At 55.4% G+C, this 23156-nt stretch overlaps 1 protein-coding gene across 2 annotated transcripts; it reads right to left on the bottom strand.

The window, feature by feature from the left end:
- Window positions 1–1039: 1039 nt before the first annotated feature.
- On the bottom strand, window positions 1040–19341 carry PRR35 (proline rich 35). 2 transcript variants are annotated; one of them, XM_062611993.1, is made up of 4 exons: window positions 18789–19341; window positions 9152–9221; window positions 5596–7304; window positions 1040–4594 (listed from the first exon to the last, which is right to left on the bottom strand). In XM_062611993.1, the coding sequence occupies exons 3-4, from the start codon at window positions 7212–7214 to the stop codon at window positions 3664–3666; spliced, it is 2550 nt and encodes an 849-aa protein (XP_062467977.1). In that variant the 5' UTR covers window positions 7215–7304; window positions 9152–9221; window positions 18789–19341; the 3' UTR covers window positions 1040–3663. The 2 variants fall into 2 exon arrangements, with proteins under 2 accessions (XP_062467977.1, XP_062467978.1); XM_062611994.1 differs by lacking the exon at window positions 9152–9221.
- Between the last annotated feature and the right edge of the window lie 3815 nt (window positions 19342–23156).

Here is a 23156-nt window from a genome sequence, read left to right as displayed (position 1 = left end):
CCCTGGGGCCACGTCCTTGTGCCAAGGGGACAGGGAGAGCAACAAGGAACCTTGAAATTGTTCCTTCCACTGCCTTACCCAAGATAAGCCTTCCCTGAGGGTTTGTTTAGTAGGAAACTTGCCCTCCTCCCAATCCCTGAGCGTTCCTTTGCTCCTGAACCCGGAGGACAAGGAATACTTGAGCAGGAGCAGCTGTACCCACCTGGGGTTAGAAACCCATAAAAGTTTTGCAGCTCCATTGACCAGGAGCTGTGCTGGGGACCTGCTGTGACCCCACGTCCTCCAAGCCTGGGAGAAGGGGGGCTGCTGGCTCCATCAGGGCAGGGACTTGGCTGGATCCTCCAGCTGCCAATGGGAAGGGGCTTGGCTTGGCAGGGAAGTCGAGGGGACATGCAAATAGGGTGATTTTGGTCAACCATGGCCAAGAAAGATGTCTATCAGGTGGGTCTGCCATAAAGGGCAGGTAATGGCTCGCTATCAGATGCCTTAGGGTGACCAAATAGCCGTGTAATGGGCCCTGCACTGGAGTGGCCTGAGGGCCCTGGGGGTGCAGATTGCAGGCTGGATAAGCCACCCCGGTAGTTCAACTCCCATCCATTATTTAAATGCAAAGGTAAATGCTTCCATCTTTTCAACTGCAATTGTGCCACCAGCTCAGCCACCTCCTGAAGGTTCCACCCTGGTGGCCTACAGGCAGGAGTCACCTGGGCTGGGGACTGCCCTTGGCAGTCCATGGCAGGGCAGAGAGGAGGTGCCACCAGCACCCCAGGGACAGGATGCACAGGCAGGTGGCAGGGTGGCGCGGGGAATGTGGAACTTGGCCTCCCACTCTCTTTTCTGCTCTTCCCTCCACCAGGACGCAGGTGCTGCAGCCCCATGGAGTTGGATGCTTCTTGCCAAAGCAAAAGGCTGTGAGTGTATGCAGGGATTCTGCAGGAGGAATTAGGACACTCTTGGCTTTATGGGACTGCTGCAGTACCCACCAGAGCAGGCAGAGCTCCCTGAATGGCAGAAAAGAGCAGACAGCAGCAACTCCCACTCGAAGGTTTTTCTCTTTAATGGTTTGGTTTTTGTTTTGTACATTCGTAAAACTGTGAACAATAAATACTGTGTGATCAGCCCCCACCTTCAACTCACCCCCCGGCTTCCAGGAGTGACGTGGAGAATGATGTGGGATGCTGGTGCTGGCTCCGTTCATGGGAGAGGTGCCCAGCTCTCAGCCATGGGCACCACGGAGCAGGGCAGCTTCCAAGCATCCCAGCTCAGGGTGGCAGGATGGAGTCAAGGGCTGGGGAGGGAGAGGTGGCTCATGTGCAGGCAACATCTCAGCTTAAGAGGGGTGAAAGGCAGCACTGCCTAGTGGTTTGGGCACTGCTGAAGCCCAGGGCTGCTGGTCAGATTTCAGCTACCCCTCTGGTGCCTTAGACCTTTGAGGTTCCCACGTTCAGATGGGGATCTGCTAAGAAAAACAGTGTGATGCTTGGGGCTGGGATAAGATGGGGTTCCTGGGTGTGTGAGGGACCTACACATCTGGTTGTTCCTCAGAGGAGGTAAAGGCTGGGTGGGCAAGGAAGGATGTCATGGGAAAATGGGGCTCCAGCTTCTTTGCTGTGCCTGTGGGTGCTTTTCTGTGTACTGGATGATGGTCCTGGCATGAAAGATGCACAAAGAAGGTGGTGTGGGGACAGTAGGGAGCCCTGAGATACAGGAACAGGGATGTGCTGGCATGGGGGACAGCAGCTGTGTGAGCAAGTGAGCTGCAGAGGGGTGAGTGACAGGGGGCCACAGGGTGACAGGGGGGCACAGGGTGACGCGGGGGGCAGAGAGTGGCAGAAGAGGTTTCAAAGACTGGCAGGCTGTTGGGAGTGGGTGATGTGAGCAAGGTGCTTGATGTGGAGAGGACTGCTCTGCTGATGGTCTTACACCATCCAAAGATGACAGCACTGTTCATACCCAGAAAGAAAGGCCCAGCACCATCTCCCTGTGTGCCCTAAGCAAAGTCCTTGAGTGAGAAATAAACCCTTCCGATGAAGTGGAAGCTTTGTCCAGAGAGCAATCACATGAGAAGAGCCGGCTCTTCTGTGCCTGGGTCCATCAAAGTACTTGTGGATCCTAGGTCTGACATGTGGGTTTGCCTTCTTAGGCATCCAAAGTAGGATTCTCCACTTTATATCCAGAGAAAAGCCAATGTCTAAAGCTCCCTTGCTGTACTGTGTAGGTCCCTTATTTGTGCCTTTGCTTGCTGTCCTCTTTGTCCTGCCCTCCTGTCTCCATCCTGGCTCTTCTCATTGCCACCAGGTCAAGTCAGTGAAGACCTTTGGTGCTAACAGGAGACCCCACCACCTCCTGAACAGGAGAGTGGATGGGAGAAGAGAGGATGCCCAGCTTTTCCAAGCTGAGGCAAGCCGATTATACCTGACACAGTGGGAGGGAGCCCAAGATATGCTGGCCCAAGCATGGGGACATCCTGAGCCAGAGCAGATGCTGCTCAGCAGGGTGGCAGGGGACAGGAGGTGTCACTGCCCTGCGGTGGGTACCAGTTTGCCTATCGGAGGCAAGAGCCCGCAGTGAGCATAGGGAGAAGGTGGCCTTTTGGGACAGCAATGGGTCCTACAAGGAGCAGGCATCTGCCCCGGGTGGTTGCTCTCCAGTGCTCTGGCTGAGGGGTGGCCACTCAGCATTGGTCTAGCTTTGTCCCTTCACAGCTGACTTTAGGGTTTTTGTCCCTTGAGCTGTGAGGTTCATGGCAGCATCATCTCACCCATTTTGCTGTCCCATGTGTCATCATTTGGAGATTAGGACTAGTGGGCAAGAGCTCATGGGAGCTCTGCAGGACTGGGGCCTTTGTAAGGAACATGCATTACGTCTGCATGGGAAAGGCCATTGGTGCAGAGGCAGGGAAGGTCCCTTCTGTGGAAAGGCAAAAGAAGAAGCCAGACACTGGGGGACTGATGGAAAGGAGAAGTTCCTACAACCCAGCGGCCCCCGACACGTGACAGGAGAGCTCAGACCCAGGTGTGGAGCTGTGGCAAAGTGGTTTCTGTGTCATCTTGTCATTGTGGCTGGGAGGATGTTCTTGTCTTCACAGTGTGAGAAGTACGTGGACTCTGGGTCAGTCCAGCTGCACATCCGATTCCCTGCTGTGACCCTCAAGCCACCATGGGTTGAAGCCATTGTGTCTTTGCTCTGTACAAGGTGACAGGGACAGTCTGCTTCAGCGCAACCATGGCTGGATTGAGGCTTGGCCTTCCATATACCCTGTCTGGTATCTACCCATGGCAGGTGGGCTGCAGAACTCCCTGAGTGTCTCTGATGAGAGGGCTGGATGACCCTTCTTCTGGAAGCTCGGTGCTTTCAGCGCCTTTCTTATTTTGCCTGCCAGTGACTTCCCTTTCCAAGGGAGCTCCAGGACCAGGGAGCTGAGGCTGTGGAGCATGCAGAGCCAGCAGCACCGTCTTTGACAGTGGAGTAGGACAGGGACTGGCTTTTTACACTTTGTGGGGTCATCTTGGGGAGCTGGCTGGGACCCCAAGCAACGTGTCCCCAGCCAGGCAGTGGTTAAGCTTTTATCCATGGGGGAGAGGGAGAGTGGAGAGGTGGGAGACTGGGAAGGTGAAGCATGAGGTGGTCAGTGAGATCCAGGGGCTTTTGAGCGAGGTGGACTTAGGGGTCAGCATGCAGAGGGCTGTGGACACAGCCTGCGTCTGTCTCACTGGGAAGGCTGCAGGACAGGGAGCGCTGCATGGCCCGGCAGCCCAGCGGCATGTCCTCAGTGGGGACCGGGAGCTGAGGGCCCTGGCTGGTGCTGGACCTGCCATCGGAGCACAGCAGGACGCTGGAGTCAGCCTCGCACTTGGTGGTACGACTGTAGTAGGGCTCCATCACGCTCCGGAGCTCCAGGGGCATGGTGAGGGGCAGGACCTCAGCTTTGATGACAGCACCCAGGTGTGCTTCCGAGGAGGATGCCCGCAGGCTCTCGGAGCGGCTCATCTTTATCAGCAGATCGATGGTTTTGTTCTCAGCCTCAAGGAGGCACTTTGGCAGCTCCCCCCCGTCTTCAGCCTCCCCAGGGGCTGTACATTTGAGGGCCCCTTGGTCTTTGATGTGGAGCTTCTCACTTCCCAAGCTCATGTTGCAGGGCTCCTTCTTGGCCTGCTGGACCTTCTCCAGGCCTTCTGAAGATCTCTTCACCGAGAGGTCCAGAGGTCCCTCATGGGGTTTGGTGGCTTTCTCCATTGCCTGGTGGATGTGGTAGAGCTCCCTTCGGATTTTGACCAGCTGGTCCCTCAGCTCCTTTTGCCCAGGGGTGTCCTCCTTCGCCAGATCAGAGAGTTTCTTCTCCACCTCTTGATACTCCTCTAAGGTTTTGGACAGCTCCCCTATAAGCACATTTGTGGCCTCAGAGTCTGTCATGGTGGCAGAAGTCTCTTGTGGTCTGCTCTGCTTGCAGGAGCCATGGTCCAGGCCATCACTCACAAAGGGAAGAACTTCAGTGTTGTTGGCCCTCTCTAGTTCCTCAGGTTGTCCTGCAAAGACCTCCATGTGCCAGTGGCTCAAGGCTTTGGGGATGTGCCCAGGGTTGTCCCTTGAAACACTGCAGAGAGGAAATGGATACAGTCAGTAGGGAAAGAGATAGGAAAATCCTTGGGCCTATGTGCAGGGCCAGCATCACCGGGTTCAGCCAGGGCTGCAACACTACCTGCTGAGGCCCTTCCAGGAAGGGCTTTGGTCTGAACATGCAGAGCCCTGACTGGACCTGCTCCTGGCATTGTTCTCCCAGGAACTTCCCATAGACCCTGACACAGACTATTTCATGACACCCACCAACAAAGGGAGAGGCCAGCCTGGGGAGATGGTGTTGATGTGACCCCAGCTCAGCTGGCCAGTCCTGGGTTCTCTGTCTTCTTGGGCCGCTGGAGAACAGTGATGGAAATGACCACCCTAGAGTCCTGAAAGCCCAGTTGGAGAGGATGTCTCCAGCCAGCCTGAGATCAGGGAAGAGGCAGGTGGAGATAAAAAAACATTGAGAGCTTCTCCTAAGAAAGCTCTTCCAGGTGCCAGGGGCCAACCCAAAAGGTTTTACAGTGACATCTTCTTGGAGGTACAGCTGGACGTGCACAGCCAAGAGAGGAACTGAAACTGTTCAAAAGAGCATTGCACATTTCTAGCCCCAGGTAAAAGGAGATGTTTGGAAACGTGACCCTCCCTCTGGGCTTTGGAACCAGAAGGCAAATCAAAGGAATGCAAAAGCCTGTGTTTAAAAATAGGCAATGACTGTTCCAGCAACCCTGGGATAGCTGGAAACCCAAGAGGAGGTTCCCTGGTGCCTGGAGAGCACAGGTCCACACCACACTGACACCACACCATTGCTGGCTCCATATGAAACAGGGGACAGTGAAGGACAGCAAGTGGTGGCATCATCCAGATCCTTTGATCCAGAAGGGCAGAAAGCCCTGCTCAGGTGTGGTATGGACCCATGAGCTTGGTGTGTGCCCTGCCCTTGGAGACTCCTCTCATGGAGCCAAGTGGGGGAATCAGTAATATGATAGGGTATGAAGATGTGAGGAGGAGTCAGAGAGATCACAGGCAATTTACCTGCTCTGGTAGCCGAGTTTTCCAGGCATCAGCCTTTCAGGTCCTATCAAATCCAGCCCACTGGCAGAGAACTTCCTCTTCAGGGAGTTGCCCGGAGGGCTGGTGTTCTCCAGACAGGTCACCACTGGTAGCTCTGTCTTCCGGATGCTGCTGGGGGCAAAAGGACCATCCTTTATTCCTGCCATGTTTTGGTAGATGTCAGCAGATGGCTTTTTGCGTAGGCTGCTGAGGCCCAGTGCAGGGTTGCTCTCCTTCTCCTGGCACAACCATTTCTCCTCTTCCTCCTGCCCCAGCATGGCAGGGTGGCTGAGCTCAGAGGCCGGCTCCTCTCTGACACCTTTGGACCAAGGAAAACCCGTCTTCAGAACTGGGACCTTCAGCAGCCCTGGTTTGGTTGGCTCACTGGGAGGTTTGGCTTGGGATGGTGTGGGCATGACAGAGCCCATCAGCTGCTGGGCTTCTGGCTTGCTGGAGGGCATCTTGCTTTCAGTGGAGCCAAAGGTGTGCTCGAAGAGCAAGGGGTAGTAGAAGCGGGGCAGGAAGGCTGAGCGCTCAGGGCTCTGCAGAGGCTGGAACTGGGAAGCATGTGGGTGCATCAGCTGGGCTGTGGAGGCCAGAAAGGGCAGCTGAGCCAAGTGTTGGTGTGTTGTAGTACTGTTGGCCATGGTGGGGCTCAGGTAGGAGAAGAGGCTGGGGTTTAATGGGTAGTTAATACCCAGCAGTGAGAGGTTGAGGCCCTGAGGTTCGTGATAGTCGCTGTAGGCCGGAGGGGGGTAGCATGGGATGATGTTGCTGTCGGTACAAGGTGAGGAGACCTCAGGTGTGTTCCTCCTTTGCCCATTTGCCACCAGTTTCCACTGCTCCATGAGGATGCCACTGCTGGTCAGGCATTTCTTTGGCACTTTGCAATGCTTTGGCTTTGTATCTAGGTCTGGGGAGGCCATTTCCCTGCTTTTCATGACGTGGTTCTTGAGGGAGAAGACATCTGTGATGATGAAGTCGGGCTCCACCTCCTTGCAAGGCTTGTCCCTCTTGTTCTTGAAACCCAAGACCAAAGTACTCACTTCTGGTTCAGTTGGGTCACCTTGGCAACCTGCCTCCGCCGTTTTCTCCTTCTTCTCCCCTGCATCCATCTCCCTCAAGAGGCCAGCAACATCATCCTCCTTCTCCTGGAACTGGCCTTCACCTTCTTCACCAGCTCCCTCACCAGCAGGCAGGATGTCCACCCCTGAAATTGGCTGGTCCTCGTGGCTGTCCCTGATGTTCTGCTTGGTCCTCACTGGCCCTCCCGACGTGGCCGAGGAGTCGCAGGTCTCCTGCTCGTCCCCACGCAGGCGGGAGGTCTCCGCTGCGTGCAGCAACCGCAGCTCCGGGTGCAGCAGGTTGCCCTTCTTGTAGGGCCAGTCAGACTCGATGAGGAGGGAGAGGGAGTTCTTGCACAGGCTGTACTTCATGTGGTTGTAGAGGTGGGACTTCTCCATGCAGGTGAAGGGGCACTGGAAGCATTTGTAGTTGTATGGCTTGCCCCATGGCCTCGGGATATAGTGAGGCTTTTTCGGCTTCCTCTCCTTGTGCTTGTAGACCGAGGTCAACTTGCAGCCCACATCGTCCTTAGACATGGCGGTGGGTGCCTGGAGATGGCTCCTGGTGGGAACAGAGGGGCACAGTGCGTTGATCTTCCCACACCTCTCTGGGAACCACTGTGTACTCTGGAAGAAGGACAGCATGAGCTGTGAGCTGCGCCTGGAGCTCCGTGGGCACCTCCTGGCCCCAGAAGTGGAGCTGCTGGCACCTCATTCTGGAGCTCCTGTGGTTGGGATTTAAACCCAGGCCAGTGGTGGAACTTTTGCCCAAACCCCATTGCTGGGCCCGTTATTAACCCTCTTCTGTCAAATCACCCCAAGGGAAAGGAAAACAAACACTATTAAAGGCATTGGAGCTAAACCTCCTCGAGGTGACACAGAAGCACTCAGGGACTTGCTCCAGCCCAGAGACCATTTCCCTGCTGAGGACAGGGAACAACAGAAGAAACCCATCAGCAGCCCTGGACACTGAGCTGGACACTGAGCTATGCAGCTTTGGCATCCCCTGGGGTGCCTCAGTGCCGGAGCCAACAGAGATGTTCCAAAACTCAGAATGTTCCAAAAGTAGCACAGAGCTGGGCTCAGTGAGGATACCTGAAGCCCTCAATGTGCAGTCGTAGTGCAAAAAGGACAGTCAGATGGACACACTGGATGGGGAGAAGCTGCTAACTGACTGACTGACTTTAACCTGGCATTGAAGCTAGAAGGGCAGTCCTGCCTCCCTGGCAGCAGAGGGCTGGCCCTGTCCTGTGGCAGGACAGGCATAATCCAGCCTGGGAATACATCCTGGGATAAAACACCCCTCCCAATTCCGGGTTCCCAATTCCAATTTCAGTCTTCCCCAGGGATGAAATGTCTGGAGCACATCCAGGCATCTGACAATGTTGGTCCTTGTGGGTTGTGCTGGTCTTGCAGCCTGTCCCTGCTGGAGCAGGCAGGGAAACACAGCACCCCAGCTCCTTGCCTCCCAGAGGACCCAGATCTCCATAGGATCCACACTTATGGAACTGGGCTTCTTCACAGATGGCCAAGCAGCATCTCCTGGAGTCACAGAGCACCAACATGGATGCATATGCCTGTGTCACCCCTCCAGACACTGCTCTGCCCTGAAGGAACCTGCCAGCTTCTTCCTTATTAGAACAAAACCTGCATTCCTCCTGGGGAAGGCAGCGGATTTGAGGGCTCATTCTGTGTGGTGGGGCTCGTTTCTCACAGACAAAATAATTCCCCCATGTGGCAGTTCCCAGGGCAGAGCTCTGCCACAGGAGACCCGATAGCTGGTCGGGTTTCACAGCCCAGGAAAGGGGAAGGAGTAGCAGCATCTCCATCTCCAGCCGGAGCCATTCAGCTTCCCAGCTTCTGGGGAGGAGACACACTGTGAGGGGTGGGAAAGGCACACAATGGGGCATGCTGCAGCTTTGGGCACCAGGACCAGGAGCTGCCCAGAGATCAGTCCAGGCAGTGGCTCAAGGACCTGACCATGGTCATTGCTCCCCCCCAGAATGGAGTGTGCTCAGCCCAGCCATAGCCTGCATCCTGCTGCATGTAATCTGGGAGGCACATGCAGCTCCCAACAGGGACAGGCACAGCAGGGCTGAAAAGCTGGGATCAGAGAGGGATGGGCAGGGAAGGGACTATTGCCATGCAGCCCCATGATGCTCTCCACCTCCCAAGGCTGGGTGCACACCTGCTGCATGATCCCATGTCCTTGGGGCTGGCTGATCACCCCACAGCCCCAGAGCCCCAGATTTCCTCCCCTGAGTATCCCACTCTCGGTACACATGTTTGCTCTGGCCACAGCCTGGAATGCCATGTACCCCAAAGGAGCAGTAGCCCTGGAGACAGTCCCACCAGCCCCATGCCCAGGAGATGGCTGTGCTGGGCTGAAGGATGGTCCATGCTCTGCTACCCACCCTCCTCACCACCAGCACCAAGAGCATCACCTTTCTCTGGGAGGGTGGTGAGGGAATTACCTATGTAGGACCTTTTCCACTTTCTTTCTGAGGTCTTGTTTGTCATCAAACAGCAGAGACTTTCTCCTGCCTGTGACAGGGAAAAGGAACAAGCTGTGCTGTGGCTTCCCCGGTGCAGTGCAGGAGGCTGCAGGGGAGGCTGAGCTGCAGGCAGTGTTTGGAGACAGCCCACTGCATGCCCACATGTCACTTGAACTGGAATCTGACCCTGCTGCTAAGATCTGCTCTTGCAGAAAATAGGCAAAAATGTCCCCTTGTAATGAACCCGTGTCCCCTGGGATGCTGCAGGAGCTCCAGGGGTGCAGATCTGACCTGCACCAGCCAGGGCTAATCTCTCCCTTGGCTCAGGGCCTCCTGCCTGCAGGTTCTCCCAGTGAGTGACAGCCTGCCTGGAGGGACACGCTTGTCCTTGACTTTTGTGTGCGTCAGGCCTCTGAGCTGGGAGTGCTCTGCACACACTCTGCGGCTCTCAGGACAGCAGAAAGGATGCAGTGGGGTGGAAGCAAGCATCATTCCCTGGCTCCAGCCACCGAGCCTGTGGTGCCCCGAGCATCCTGCCCCGTGCCCTGATCCCTTGCCCCTTCTGCCCGCCCCCCCCCCCCCCCCCCACTAAAGGACAAGAAACAAAGAAGGGCTGAGCCAGGAGTTGGGTGCCTCGGCTCTGCTGTGATGCATGGCGCCTGTTTGCAGGTCAGTTGAACAAACATCATTTGCTGTTTATACGCCAGAGGCAGATTAAATCTTTGCTGGGAGACTGGAACTGGTTGTTCCATTCCTGCACACCCGATCCTCCTCCTCCAGTGCTTCTGTGAAAGGTGTTTGTTCCCCTCCTGTGCCCGGTGGTGCCATTGAGACGTCCGACATGGGGACAGGCAGTTTGCTTCATGGAATCATAGAATCAACCAGGGTGGAAAAGACCTTTAAGATCATCATGTCCAACAGTTCCCCAGAGCTGCCAAGGCCATCACTAAACCGTATCACTGAGGGCCTCATCTACACGGTTTGTGAACGCTTCCAGGGACAGAGACTCCACCACTGCCCCGGACAGCCTGTTCCAATGCCTGAGCACCCTTTGGGGAAGACACTGTTCCTAATATCCAGTGAAAACCTCCCGTGGCGCAGCTTGAGGCTGTTTCCTCTTGTCCTGTCACTTGTTCTTTGGGAGAAGAGAGTGACCCCACCTCCCTAACTCTGTGGAAAGGAACAGAAAGGGAAGAGAATAGGAAAAAGCAAAGAAAAGGAAAGGGAACAAGTGGGAAGCGTGAGCCAGGCAAGATGTGCCGGAGCGGAGGCATCCCCGGAGCTGGGAGCCAGGCGCAGCGGCTCCTGGTTGCTGAGCAGTTCCCGCACCAGCAGATCTTTGTGGTCTGCTGAGTCTCTCTCTGCCATAACACATTATTTCCAGTGGGCTGTCAGCCGCGGCGGCGAGGCCGTGCCTGCGGGCAGTGTACACTCGGGACACAGCACCTGTGCCTGGGAATTGCAGCATCCCTGCTCTCCAACCCGGGAATGCCGTGGGGAGCAGGCATGGTCATATGGAGGGAGCAGACAAGGGGAGAAGAAAGAGAGGGAGAGACAAAGGGAAGGAAGAAGGGAGAGGTGCCCAGGAAAGAGAACTTACTCCCCAGTGCTCCACTACTTAAATCCCAGCCCCAGCCTGAGCTCCAGTTACAGGGTTGTAGGGAAATGCACACAACCAGTGAGGCAACTGAACTTCAATGCATCAAATGTCCATTCATGTCTCTAATAGTCAAAAACAGATTCCCAGGATTTGCAGCAAGCATCTATGGTGCTGCTTCAGTTTTAGAATCATAAAATCCCAGACTGGTTTGGGCTGGAAGGGACCTTAAAGCTCATCCACTTCCAGCCCCTGCCACAGGCAGGGACACCTTCCACTAGAGCAGGTTGTGCCAAGCCCCGTCCAACCTGGTCTTGAGCACTGCCAGGGATGGGGCAGCCACAGCTTCTCTGGGCACCCTGTGCCAGCGCCTCAGCACCCTCACAGGGAAGAGCTTCTGCCTAAGACCTCATCCCAGTCTCCCCTCCATCAGGTTAAAGCAATTCCCTCTTGTCCTGTCCCTACAGGCCCTTGCTCAAAGCCCCTCTCCAGCTTTCTTGTAGCCCCTTTAGGCACTGGCAACTGCTCTAAGGTGTTCTCAGAGCCTTCTCTTCTCCAGGCTGAACAATCTAGCTCATGTCTCTAATAGTCAAAAGCAGATCCCCACGATGTATGGCAAGCATCTATGGTGCTGCTCCAGTTTTCCTAACCTCATACCCTTCACAGCACATCCCTACAGCAGGATGGGTGTCGCTATATGCAGCATGTTTCAGTTGAAGCTGTGGAGATGTTCAGCCCCCAAAGCATCCTCTCAGCATACCACAGAGCTTCATCCTCCAGCTTCCTGGGCTTGTTGGTCCCCAGTCTTTGGCTGGAGGAAGCAGCAGCCACAGTCCATGTCCACCCTTCAGGCACACAGTTCACCATCACACCCCTGCTTCACCCTCTCCTTTCCAGGCTGGAGCTGGACATAGGGCCAAACCCTTCCAGACCTCTTCCCCTTCCCTGAGCCTCTTCCTGGTCTGCAGCAGCCATTTGGAGGAAGGGGCTTGGTCTGGTGGGTTCCTTTGTCAACGCCCAACCCACCCTGCAGCCCTCTGCACCCATAGATAGGCATGCCAGCACCCACCTTTCAGGGGAGGAGAGACAAAAACACTCTTGAAGTGCAGCAGTCTGGTTCAAAGACAGGTCTCCTGCAGCGTGTGTGTCCATCAGAGCAGCTCTGCTACTGTGAACTTGCCCTGGTCTGCTTTTGCAGACCCCCAAGAGCTTTTCTGGCTGCAGCAAAGACCCCATCTCTCAAACCAATTTCTTTCCTTTGCTGCTGTCCTCCGAGTCCTCCAGTACTGCCTTTAGGCTGCCAGGAAGCTGCAACGCTCCCATGGAAATTGGCTGCCCTCACCTTTCCCAGATGGCTGTAGGACATGGCATGGAGGAAGGGGCTCAAGAAAGGCGCTGAAGTTCTTCACTCAGTGATGCTGGGATGAACCTCCTGCCTCATACCTTGTCTTGCCACAGAGGGCTCCTGTGAGCTGGTCCTACCCTGCATGGGTGGGAATTCATTTGCAGTCCCCAGCACACCCAGAACCAACTGCAGGGGCAACTCTTCTGTACCTATGTCCATCCAGCTACTTCCTTCTGGGCTGTCAAGGTTGCTTTGGAGCTCAGTATTACACCAGGTCCTGGCATTGCCATGGCAGGGAGCATGCTGCCCCCATCACCCAACTAGCCAGGATGGTCCAGTGGGAAGCAGGAGGAGGATACCTTTTCCATGGGATCTCACACAAAGTCATCCCTTTCCTGCCATTACCCGGACTTTTCCATTCTGGTGCTTCCCCTGGTATTTATCCCTGCTGGAATAGGCAGAGAGGCGCTGATCAATGCAAACCACTTTTCCACTTTACATGCTTTGCCGCAGGGGCCGCTTGGCTATTAGCAGCTATCGGGTCCCTTTTTGATTTCTTAGCCTGGGGTGCTGTGATTTGAGCTTTTAAGCGTTTTATTGGCGTCTGGGATGAGGGCAATTGGCCACGGCAAAGCAGCAGGCACTGAACAAGGGGAGGGAGGCCTGGCTCCCAGGTGTGGGAGCTATCCTAAGCCTCACCCCACACAACAGCTCTGTACTGAACTGCTCTTGTAAAGTGACTGTGTGAGGCCACCCAGATCCCTCTGCCTCAGCGGCTTTGAAGCTGTTTCCACCTCGAGATATGCCTTCCTCTGGTTCAGTCAACAGTTGCACCAAAATCTCTTCTCTTCTGAGCCACATAATGTCTCCAGAAAGGCCTGGGGCTTCCCATCTGCCCCATACTGCCAATCCTTCCACCTCTGCCCACCCAGCACTCATAGCTCAGAATGGCTCAGCTGCTTGGCAGGTTCTTCATCACCAGTTGAATGTCTCCGTGTGTGGGGTCACCAAACCACGTGCTTCACATCTCTGGCCAAGGCAGTTAGAGTCATGTCTACAAATCTGAAAGCATTTGGATTCCCATCCTTAAGTTTTTCAGCATTTGGAATGATCTGGAGTTTCAGGTTGGGAAAGTTTACATTTCCTTCATGGAGAGCTTTTGGTGAGGGCCACCTGCAGAACCAAAGCCACTCTGTAGCTCTTTCTAAACACCAGCCCAGATGTGAGGTGGCTCCATCTTCATGAGTACTGCTGCCTTTTGAGGTGCAGGCTTCCTGGGATCCCTGCCCAGCTTTGGAGTGCCCTTCAGACCAGCTGAACTCACTCCTGCTGTGTGCCGGACCCAGTTCACACATACAAGTCTTCCCTAATTTTGGGTCAAAATATTCACCCTTTTGTGCACTTGTTCAAGAGTTGTTTCTATGTCTCTGGCCTCTCCTGAGTTCCTCTGCCTCCAGCCTCCACCCCCGGAAAGCAGCTCTCTATCCCTGAATCGCAGTCAGCCTGAAGACTCCCTGGGGCAACCCTATGAGAAGCACGCATGGAAGCAAGCGTTCAACCAAATGACAATGGGTTGGAGTCATTGTCTTCTGCCTGTGACACACACAGCACAACTCACAGGCTCCTTGAGAGATGAGATCAGGCCGTCACAGCCTCCAGGCTACTCTCCAGAGACACCAGGGTCTTCCACTGCAGAAGACTTTCCTCCCACAGCCTTTCCTGCTGCAAGCCCTTCAGGGCAGAGGCAGGTCCTGGTGAGATGTAAGACTGTCTCTCCACATTATATCAACCACCCACACAAGCTTGTGCCTAGGCTCCACTAGAGGAGTTTCCTATGTCTTCTTCCACCTCCTTTTCTACCTGCTAATGGAGCCCCAGGAGACCAGAGGCTCGCAGCCTTGGAGTCAGTGGCTCAAAGGCAATCAGACCTCTCAATCTATGAGGACAACATCAGTCTCCAAATGAAATGTTCTTCTGGATAGAGGGGAAAGTGGCTGTGTGCAAGCCAGGAGGGTCAGCAGCATGGCTGCATGGCACCCAAAGGGACGCAGAGAAGATGGTGTCCAAGGCTGGCATGGGGAGCAGGAGGAACAAAGGAACTTCTGGACACAGCTGGGGGTGGGGCTTAAGAAGTGCATGCAGGTGGAATAGGAAGGCGTGGCCCAGCTCTCCTACATGATAAAGTCTGTGTCATGCCTGTGATGTGCAGGGTTCCTGGAGGTCCAAACTGTCGTCTTTCCTGTTCCAGGGGCTGGAAGGTGCTTGGTGCAGTCATCTTCATGCTGGACATGATACGCTGCACATGAAAAATTTCCATAACCTCTTCCAGTTTCCTTGACCTCTGAAGTTTCTTCCCTTCAGAGGTTTCTCCTGCTCTTGCTGATCTGACATCAGGCTGGCATCCCACTGTTTGTGGCCAGCTTGCCCTCGGAGATCCAGGGATGGGAGATCTTGGGACTTTGGGATCCCAGAGAAGCTGTGGCTGCCCCATCCCTGGCAGTGTTCAAGGCCAGGTTGGACAGGGCTTGGAGCAACCTGGTCTGGTGGAAGGTGTCCCTGCCTGTGGCAGGGGCTTGGAACTGGGTAAGCTTTAATGTCCGTTTCAACCCAAACCAGTCTGGGATTCTATGATCCCCTCTCAGCCTTCCATCTGGCAGACCTCTGGGGATGGTGGCACATTCTCCTTTCCACCCAGCCCTGTCACCTCCCATACATTTAGTGACCTCTCATCCCACCAGAAGGCTCCAAGACCTTCCCAAGCCACTGCAGTCAAGTTCCTCAGTACCAATACTTACAAGCATTCTCCTTTTCACTTTCCATTTATCCTTGGACACTTCACACTCCTTAAATGCCCTCCCTGTCCATGTCTTCATGTCCCCATTCAACCCTTCCTGGTTTCTTCAGGGTCTTTCCCATCCTCTCCCCTCTTGCTCCAGCTCCTGGCTGACCACATTATGGCTCTGCTCATGTGATGTATGTGGCTCCTTTCCTGCAAGGCTGATTTTTATCCTGTCAGCCCCAGACATGTCCTGCTGCATGGGGTGACTCCATCCCAGATGCAGGACTTTGCACTTCCCATTGCTGAGCTCCTGCAGGTCACCATCAGCCCATTTCTCCCACCAGGTGTTGCACAACCCACCAAGCCTGGAAGTCCAGCCACTTTTTGACCCACCTTGTCCTTATTTACCCCATTTGGCCATGAGGATACTGCAGAAAATCTTCTCAAGAGCCCTGCTAAGGTCACGTAAACAACATCCCTTTCCTCCTCCCTTATCCAGGCAGAAAGTCAGTCATCTCCTCACAGAAGGCAGTCACGCTGCTCTGGCACGATTTGCCCCTGGTAAATTCACCCTGGCACCTTCTCATCATCCACAAGGCTGGAAAGGATTGCAAGGACTTGCTTCACAGCCTTCCAGAGACTGCAATGAGCCTGGCCCACCCTGCATGCTCCCTGATGTGTCTGAGCTGCTTGTGCCACAGGACACCTCAAGACAGCGGCCGTCCTATTCCTGCAGGGACCTCTGTGCATCCCAGTAGAGCGTGGGGTGAAGCAAGCAGTGCCCGGGGTATGGCTTGGCTGCACTGGGACTTTCTGAGATGGATCAGTGTCCCCGGGGACTTCCCAAGCAGAGTGGCAGCCACCCAGCCCTCCCTTGGGATCGCTCCTTGCAGCCCAAGAGCCTTAGTGCATCCTCAGGACACAGGCCCACAAGCAGTTGCACTCATCACCACTTCCTCCCTCCTGCCCACCCAGAAGGACAGGGGTGGGCAGGGGTGGGCAGAGAAGGGGACTGCAGGTTGTAGGAGACACACAGAGCACACCCCTCCTTCTTCTTGGCTGGGATCCTGGCTCTCCCAGGGCAATCACCAAAAGTTCCCCCTCCCCTGTTAAAGAACAAGTCTCTCTTTAGCCAAAACATGGCTGAGATAGAGCAGGATTTCAACCACCCCTGCAAAAGGAGGCTGTTGCAGTGCTGTGGCCACACCCGGGGGGATGCAGGCTCATCCCTGCTCCCTCCTGCCAGCTCCAGGCACTGGCTGCAGCCAGAGATTTTAGGATGCAGCAGTGAGGGAGATGTTTAAATCATCACAAACACCGGCCACCAAGGAACTGCAAAGGATGGGGTATATTTAAGGTGCAAGACAATAAACTGCGGGTGAGGTCAATGCAGTAATCCAGCACTGGTGCCGTTTGGTGACCACATCCAGGAAATCCAGCCCATTGTAAAATGCATTCCAAAATAACCCCAATTAGGAACCTCTTCCTTTCCATCCTTAGGTGAGCACAAGCAACTCCACTTGCTAAATAAAATCCTCAAGGGGAGATGGTTTGCTGCTGATTGGGAGAGCTAGGAAACAACAGGGGAATTGCAGAGCAGAAGAGGTGGTTGGTATTGACTCCAGTGAAGGTGCAGGAGCTGAACCAACCAGAACCCCTCTCACAGGAATGGGACCACCCTGGCTCTGGGCCAGCAGTCAGGGAGAGAGACTCTGATTATTCCTGGAGGATAAGGGATGCCCCATCCTTGTCAGTGTTTAAGGCCAGGTTGGATGGGGCTTGGAGCAACCTGGTCTAGTGGAAGGTGTCCCTGCCGGTGGCAGTGGGCTGGAACTGGATGGGCATTAAGGTCCTTTTCAACCCAAACCAGTCTGGGATTCTACGATAACATGCTCCCAGCAGAGGAGGGAAGCAGGAGGGACATAGCCCTGGGAGGAGTCTGGCCCACAGGGACCAGTGCTTCTCTTTGCATCCCCTCCTTTGCAGGCAGATTTCTCCCCAGAAGATGTATTTAGTCTCAGGCAGGAACATTTGTGATGCTGCAGGCTCCCCTGCAGGCAGCAGACACTTCTCTGCCTTCTGCCTGGTGCTTGATGAGGGTGTTTGGTTGTTTTTTCTTAATGCAGATCAAGGTGGCTCCCAGAGTGATGCTGCCCACTGGTCTTGATCCCTGTCTTGCCAGCTCCTTCACTGCCCCAAAAATGGGAGAGCATCTCAGCCCCTGGTCCCTCACCATGGGCACCGTTTGTTCTGCAGGATGGTGATGGGAGCCGAGGGATGCCACAGAGGCTGAGCAGAGCAGGGAGCACTTGGACACAAAATCACCCAGTGAGGTCTGTACTAGCCAAGGAATGACCAGCAGGAGTAAGAACAACCTGAGGCAAAGCCACTGGTACTTCAGACAGGAATGCTGTTAGCTGGTGGATAAAGTGGGAATGCAGCTCATTAACCTCTGCTGTGCCACAGGTCCTGCGAGTCCCGGGCTGCATGGCACTGCAGTTGGCAGCACTGGAATGTGCCAGGCCAGGGATATCGGGAGCAGCCACTGTGGAAGTGCCCGGGATGCATGTGCAGGAAGGCTGTGACTTTCTGTCTGCTCCCCTTTCAAACTGGGGTTACCCCACTGCCTGCAGGTCCAGCAAGGCTCTGGAACACCAGGGGGGCTCCAGGAAAGGGTGAGAAGACCCAAGGGGATGGGGGTTGACGCACCCACCACCTCCCATCCCAGATTTGACAGAGGGGAAGTAAATCCTCCCAGTGGAGGTGGGAAAGCAGGACAGGATGAGAGCTGGATGCAGGCAGCACACAACAGACACTGAAAACCTCTCCCCATGTCTGTCCCAGGATTTGCTAACACCACGTTGCATATCTGTGACTTTCTGACCCCATTTCCTTGCCTTTTTGTTTTTAAGAAGGCCCTGACTGCTGTGAGCTGCTCCTCATTACATGACCTCTTGCTTTAATTACCCAAATATCTGTAAACACGCATTCTCTGGTGTGAGGAGTTTTATTCCTGGTTGGCACCGTTAAGCGTTTCAGTAACTAATCTGCAACAATTAATTCAGCTACTCAGTTTATTTTTCACTTCCACTAAGAGGGGTTTAGAGGGGAAAAAAATTGTGGAAAATATTGTCTTACTGCTAAATTTACCCCTTCCCCTCCATTTATTTCTTTTTCACAATGGCAAATACTTATCATGTCTCCGTTGCTTTTCTTGACTATGATCTTAAGATCCTTTCCGACCCTAATCATTCTGTGATTCTTGTACCAACACAGAGATGATACATTAAAACTAACCCATGCTCTGCACCTGCCCAGGCTCCTGACACATCACTTCATTTTCCAGCAGAAAGAAAAGTCAGACCTCTCTAACCCACCACACGGTTGTGGGAAAAGCATCCAAAATCTGCCCCAAACTTCCTATTGTCAGAGACTCACGTGAGCAAATTCACAGTGCAGGCAATGGGACATGTCATTAGGAGAGCAACCCAAGCAGAAGGGCCCCATATGACCTCCCTGGTGCTGAGCGCCTTTAATAAGCTTTGCAAAGAGCCTGCTGAGTTGGAGCAAGGAGCATCCCTTGCAAATGATCATGTCCCTGCACACGGTGATGTCTCAGCCCATTCCCACAGTCTGCACATCCCATGTTCGGGCATCAGCTCCTGCCCCCCTGGCTGCAGCACGGCATACCCAGGCACCATGGGATGAATGGTGAGAGTGCAAAATCAATGGGAGAAGACAGTTTTGAGCAGGTGGAATATTCCCACCTCCAGGTCCTTAGTGGGCTTCTATTCCCCAGCCCAGACCTGCGGTGAGACCCCAGCTGCCGTCAGCAGCTTCCACCCGCTGCCCGCCCCATTCCTGCACCAAACTAGATTGAAATGTCAGGACTTACAGCTTGTCCCCCTTTCCCGTCCCGGCTGGATCCCTGCTTGGGGCCAGGAGGCTGCGGGGTGAGGGGTTTCCCCCGGGCTGGAACCCAAGCCCCACCGAGGCTGGGGGCCGGTCACGTCTGAAGCCGCTCCTCAGCATTTACAGGGTTGTTTGCAGGAAACATCAAACTCGGGAACAGAAGAGCCAGCCCAGGAGCCATCCCCCCTCCCTCACCGTCCCTCCCCACCCTCTTGCTTGGTCTCATTTGTACCGATTTGCCCCGCAGGCTTCTCGCTGATTTGCCATGGCCCTGGCAGGGCTTCGACCAGGGAGGGGGAGCGGGAGCCAGACGGGAGCGGATGGGGGGAGCCAACCATGGGGAGGGTGGTGGGGAGAGGGACAGGCCAAGAGAAGCCCGGCTTGCCAAAAGCAGTTCAGACCTAGAAAACGCTTTAATGCGCACAGACGGAGCAGGCTGGGAGCGAAACCAGCTGGGCTGGAGGAGAGCGTGCTCGGCAAGAGGCTGGTTTGGGGCTGGGTGCGTGTGTGGCTCAGGGCTGGCTCCTTGCTCCAGCCCTCAGCCCCCCAGCAGAGAGGGGAAGGTTGGACGTGAAAACTCCGCTCCCACCCTCAGCTTTTCCTCTGGACGGGTGGCGGGCAGGGCGCCAGCCTGGTTTTCTCCAGTATTAATAATTTACCTGCTCCAGCCCTTGCCCTGACAGCTCCTGCACCACATCTCCAGCACAAGATGCACCCCCTTTGCACAATGCAATATGTCCCCTCAAGCTGGGACATCTCCACCGTCATCCCCACCCTGTGCCCATCATGGAGCTCATGCCCTGGGATCCCTGTGTGGGGCTGAGCATCATGGAGAGAGATAGAAGCCCCTCACCCCGGGGGTGATTCAGACCTTGGGTGCCCCCTTCTCCCGTTGCAGGTCCCTTTCTCCTGCAACAGTGATCTCCAGGACACACAGTTTTGGTGTCTGGTACCCACCTAACTGATGGCCCTATCTGGAGAGACCAGGGGCAGCTGTAGCCTGAGAAACCCCTCGCAAGATGCTGGATCCATTCCAGACATCCGTGTTGGGCTGACCTGCATGGCATGGTCAGACCTAAAATCAGACCCTCCCCAACTGCCTGATGGCCTGGCCTGGCCTGGCTCATCTCTTTGGGGCCAAGCAAGGGGACCCTGTGTCCCCCCTCACTGTTGACATCTCCATGTCGTCTGGGTGAATCCTGTGTTTGGTATTTCACAGTGTTCTGGGCACATCAGTGGAGGGATCTGTCCCCACTGCCCCCCCCCCCGCCCCTTGAGTGGCTCTGCACCACGGGGGGGTGCCCTGGCTTTGCTCTTGTCCCTGAGCTGTGTTGGGGACACATCCCTCCCTTTGTGGGCACTTTGCAGGCAGCCGGCCCCAATCTGCTGTGGCACAGGGCCACGTGTGCTGGCTGCCCATGCCATCTGCCAGGGGAAGGTGGCTGCTGTCCCCCACCCACCCACCAAGCAGGGGACAGTCGGGGGGGGGGGGGGGGGATGATGGGCAGAAGCATGGCTGCCTCTCTCCACTGAGGGTGGTGACAGCTAGCAGGAGGAAAAGGAGGGGATGGATGCAGCTCCCACACTGATTAATCCTGGGGTCCCCTTTGGTGGGGTCCCCTTTGGTGGGGAGCCAGGATGCACCGCATTCCCCCTGGGGGGCTGCACTGTCACACTCCCTGCTGCTCTGATGAGCAAAGGTGGCTTGTAGCTGGGGAGCATCTTTGTATTGGAGAGGTGTCACAAAGGCAGCAGCCCCAGAAGCCTGTTAGGAGATGGGGCTGGAGGTGGCTCTGACCCGTCATGCTGGTGGCAGCACCATCCCCTCTTCCCTCCCTGCTCACCTCCAGAAGCGTCCTGAGGACTCCCAGCCATGGCCAGAGCCCACCATGCATCTGAAGCTGGAGCTGTACAACCACCGGAGCCAGGCACTGGCAGGTTCATTCCAGGGTTCCCCACAGGCACTGCAGCACTCGCTGCCCTGCTCGGTCAGGAAGCCTGCCCTGCACCTTCCTGCAGGTAGCCAGAAAGTTCTGTTTGTCACTGGAAAGGTCACCGTGTCCTCCTCTCCACTTCTATTCCTGGCCTGTGCCCTTTCACCATCAGAGCCAGGAAAGCTGGACCCGGACATGGCATCTCGCTGCAGCCGCACGCCTGACCCTCGGTCCTGGCTGTGCGTGGGAATGCTGCAGGGAGATGCTGTCCAGCTGCCCATGCTGGCTGGGATCCCTGTAGACCAGGACACCTGCTGCGGGGCAATGAGAGCTTGGTGCTGTCACCTTCAGCCCCAACGCTGGGAAATAATGGGAATTTTGGGATGTAGGCAGTGTGCACGATGCTGCTGGAGTCTCCTCTGTGAGAGAGGAGTCTGGCCCTGGGTGTCATGGGCACAGACATGCTCCCAAGCTGATGGGGATGAAGCAGCCCGTGCCTGGTGTGGGGTGACAGGGGTGCAGTGGGGAGCATGGGAATGGGGGACCCTGGGAAGAGCCAAGCCCTGCCCATGGGATCAGTCCTTCAGCACACACACACAGGCAGGCATCTGCCCGGGGCTCTCAGCATCCCTGCACAGCCTGGGCTGGCTCTAGTGATAGGAGGGAGAGTTATGGGAGTGCTGGCAAAGCATGGGCTGTGGGATGCTCCTGGGTCTTACTGGTGTCCCCCAAAAATGGGGAGCAAAAAAGGAATACGCCTCCCAGACAACAAAGACAGGAAAAGGGGATTCACCCTGAAAATTGCCCTTTGCTCAAACCCTGCAGTTTTGCTCCTAGTTCGAGGAAATACCAAACCTTCACCTGAGCTCTTCAGTCCTGGGGGGCCAGGCAGGACAAGCCCATGGATCTACTGGCTTCCTGGGATCACCCCAGACCCAGCTCTGCACATATGGATGGACTCAGAGCTGGACGAGGCACCCCAAAACCCCTTTGCACCAGGGAGAGGGCAGCTGTGGACCCCCTCCTGTTCCCCACTGCTCCTGCTGCTTCCCACTGCTCTCCACTGCTCCCCACTGCTCCCCACTGCTCCCTAGCACCCAGCTCTGATCTCAGCCTCCCCAGCTTGCCCACACTATGTTGTACAATCACACCTGGCCTTTCCCAGCTCTGGGCCAACCTGAAGAGCTGAAGAAAAGCCCCAGGGAGCTTTTTCATGCCTATTTGTTCAAAGAGCAAAGATATTTCCTACCTTGGATCTATAGATTGGCCCTTAAACTAAAGCAGCCTCCAGGGACCAGCGAAACAGAAGTAGATTTGGGCTGTGGTTTGTTGTGTTTTGTATATTTTTTCTCTTTTTCTCTTCCTGCATAGACAGCCTTTGCCCAGGAGGGGCTAGCATGAAAAATGCATGTGGGGATTGGGGGAATGGGGGTGGTGAAGAAGAAGCTATCGATCAAGTATCTCTGAAAGCCACACAGCTGTGCCAGCCCCGCTGCCTCTGCCAGCCCTTCCCGGAGCTCCCAGCAGTGGGATCGGTGACTGCCCCAGGTTTGGTGTGCCCGGGAAACTGCCCTGCAATCCTGGAGAGGAGCCCACATCCTGGGGAGCTCTCCAGTGCCTCTGCAATCCCTGCCCTGTTTGCGGCTCCCTCCAGCCCCACTTTCAGCTCCCTCGTTGCAATGTGGCACGTCGGGAATGGGTCGGTGCCTTTTTTCATCAGATCTGAAGGATGCTTCTCCCAGTCTCTGCATGACCATGATGAGTCTCTGTGGAATAGCAATGGCTCTGCCCTCAGCCGCCCACCTCAGTACTGCTCTGCTCCAGCAGACTGGGGTGCGAATAGTGAGTGCAAGCCTGATGCAAAGACAGGGAGCAGCCCAAGTGCCAAGGTTAGCCACCAAGCCCACCTCCAAGCATGAGGAGAACAAGATGGGGCATCTCCGGGTCCAGCAAGCACTGGTGCTGGCTGGAGACAAGGACGCAGGTCCTGCTCTCTGCCCTGGGGCGGCACTTGGTCCCTGGCCCCTGCAGGGCTGATCTCATGCAGGCAGTGCGCTTGCTGCTTTGTGAGAATGCAGGTGCCACCGGGAAACCCAGGGCATGATCCTGCAGTAGGGCAAGGCACTGCAGGGGTGAAACCTTCTCCAGATGGTGCTCATCCAGGGCAGGATGGGGCTGAAGTGGATGCTTTGTACTCTTGATGTCACCATCACCAAAGCCAACACTGCTCAGTGAAACCAGTCTGGGGTGGGGAGAAGGGTCAGGGCTGACTTTAAGATTCAGATTGTCTGAAAGTGCCCTGAAAATTATCCCAAATTTGAAATCTGGGAGGGTTAGCAGAAGAGAAAAGCAGTGGGAGATGGGGACAAGCTGATCCCACAAGGAGGGGAAAAGATCCCTGACACCTTTGCTTCTCC

Source organism: Pezoporus occidentalis, unplaced genomic scaffold (genome assembly GCF_034315485.1).
Source record: "Pezoporus occidentalis ecotype Australia unplaced genomic scaffold, CSIRO_AGI_Poc_V1 ctg158, whole genome shotgun sequence".
Taxonomy (NCBI): Eukaryota; Metazoa; Chordata; class Aves; order Psittaciformes; family Psittacidae; genus Pezoporus; species Pezoporus occidentalis.
The sequence above is the reverse complement of the archived record's forward strand: the minus strand, read 5'-3'. Positions and strand labels throughout refer to the sequence as shown.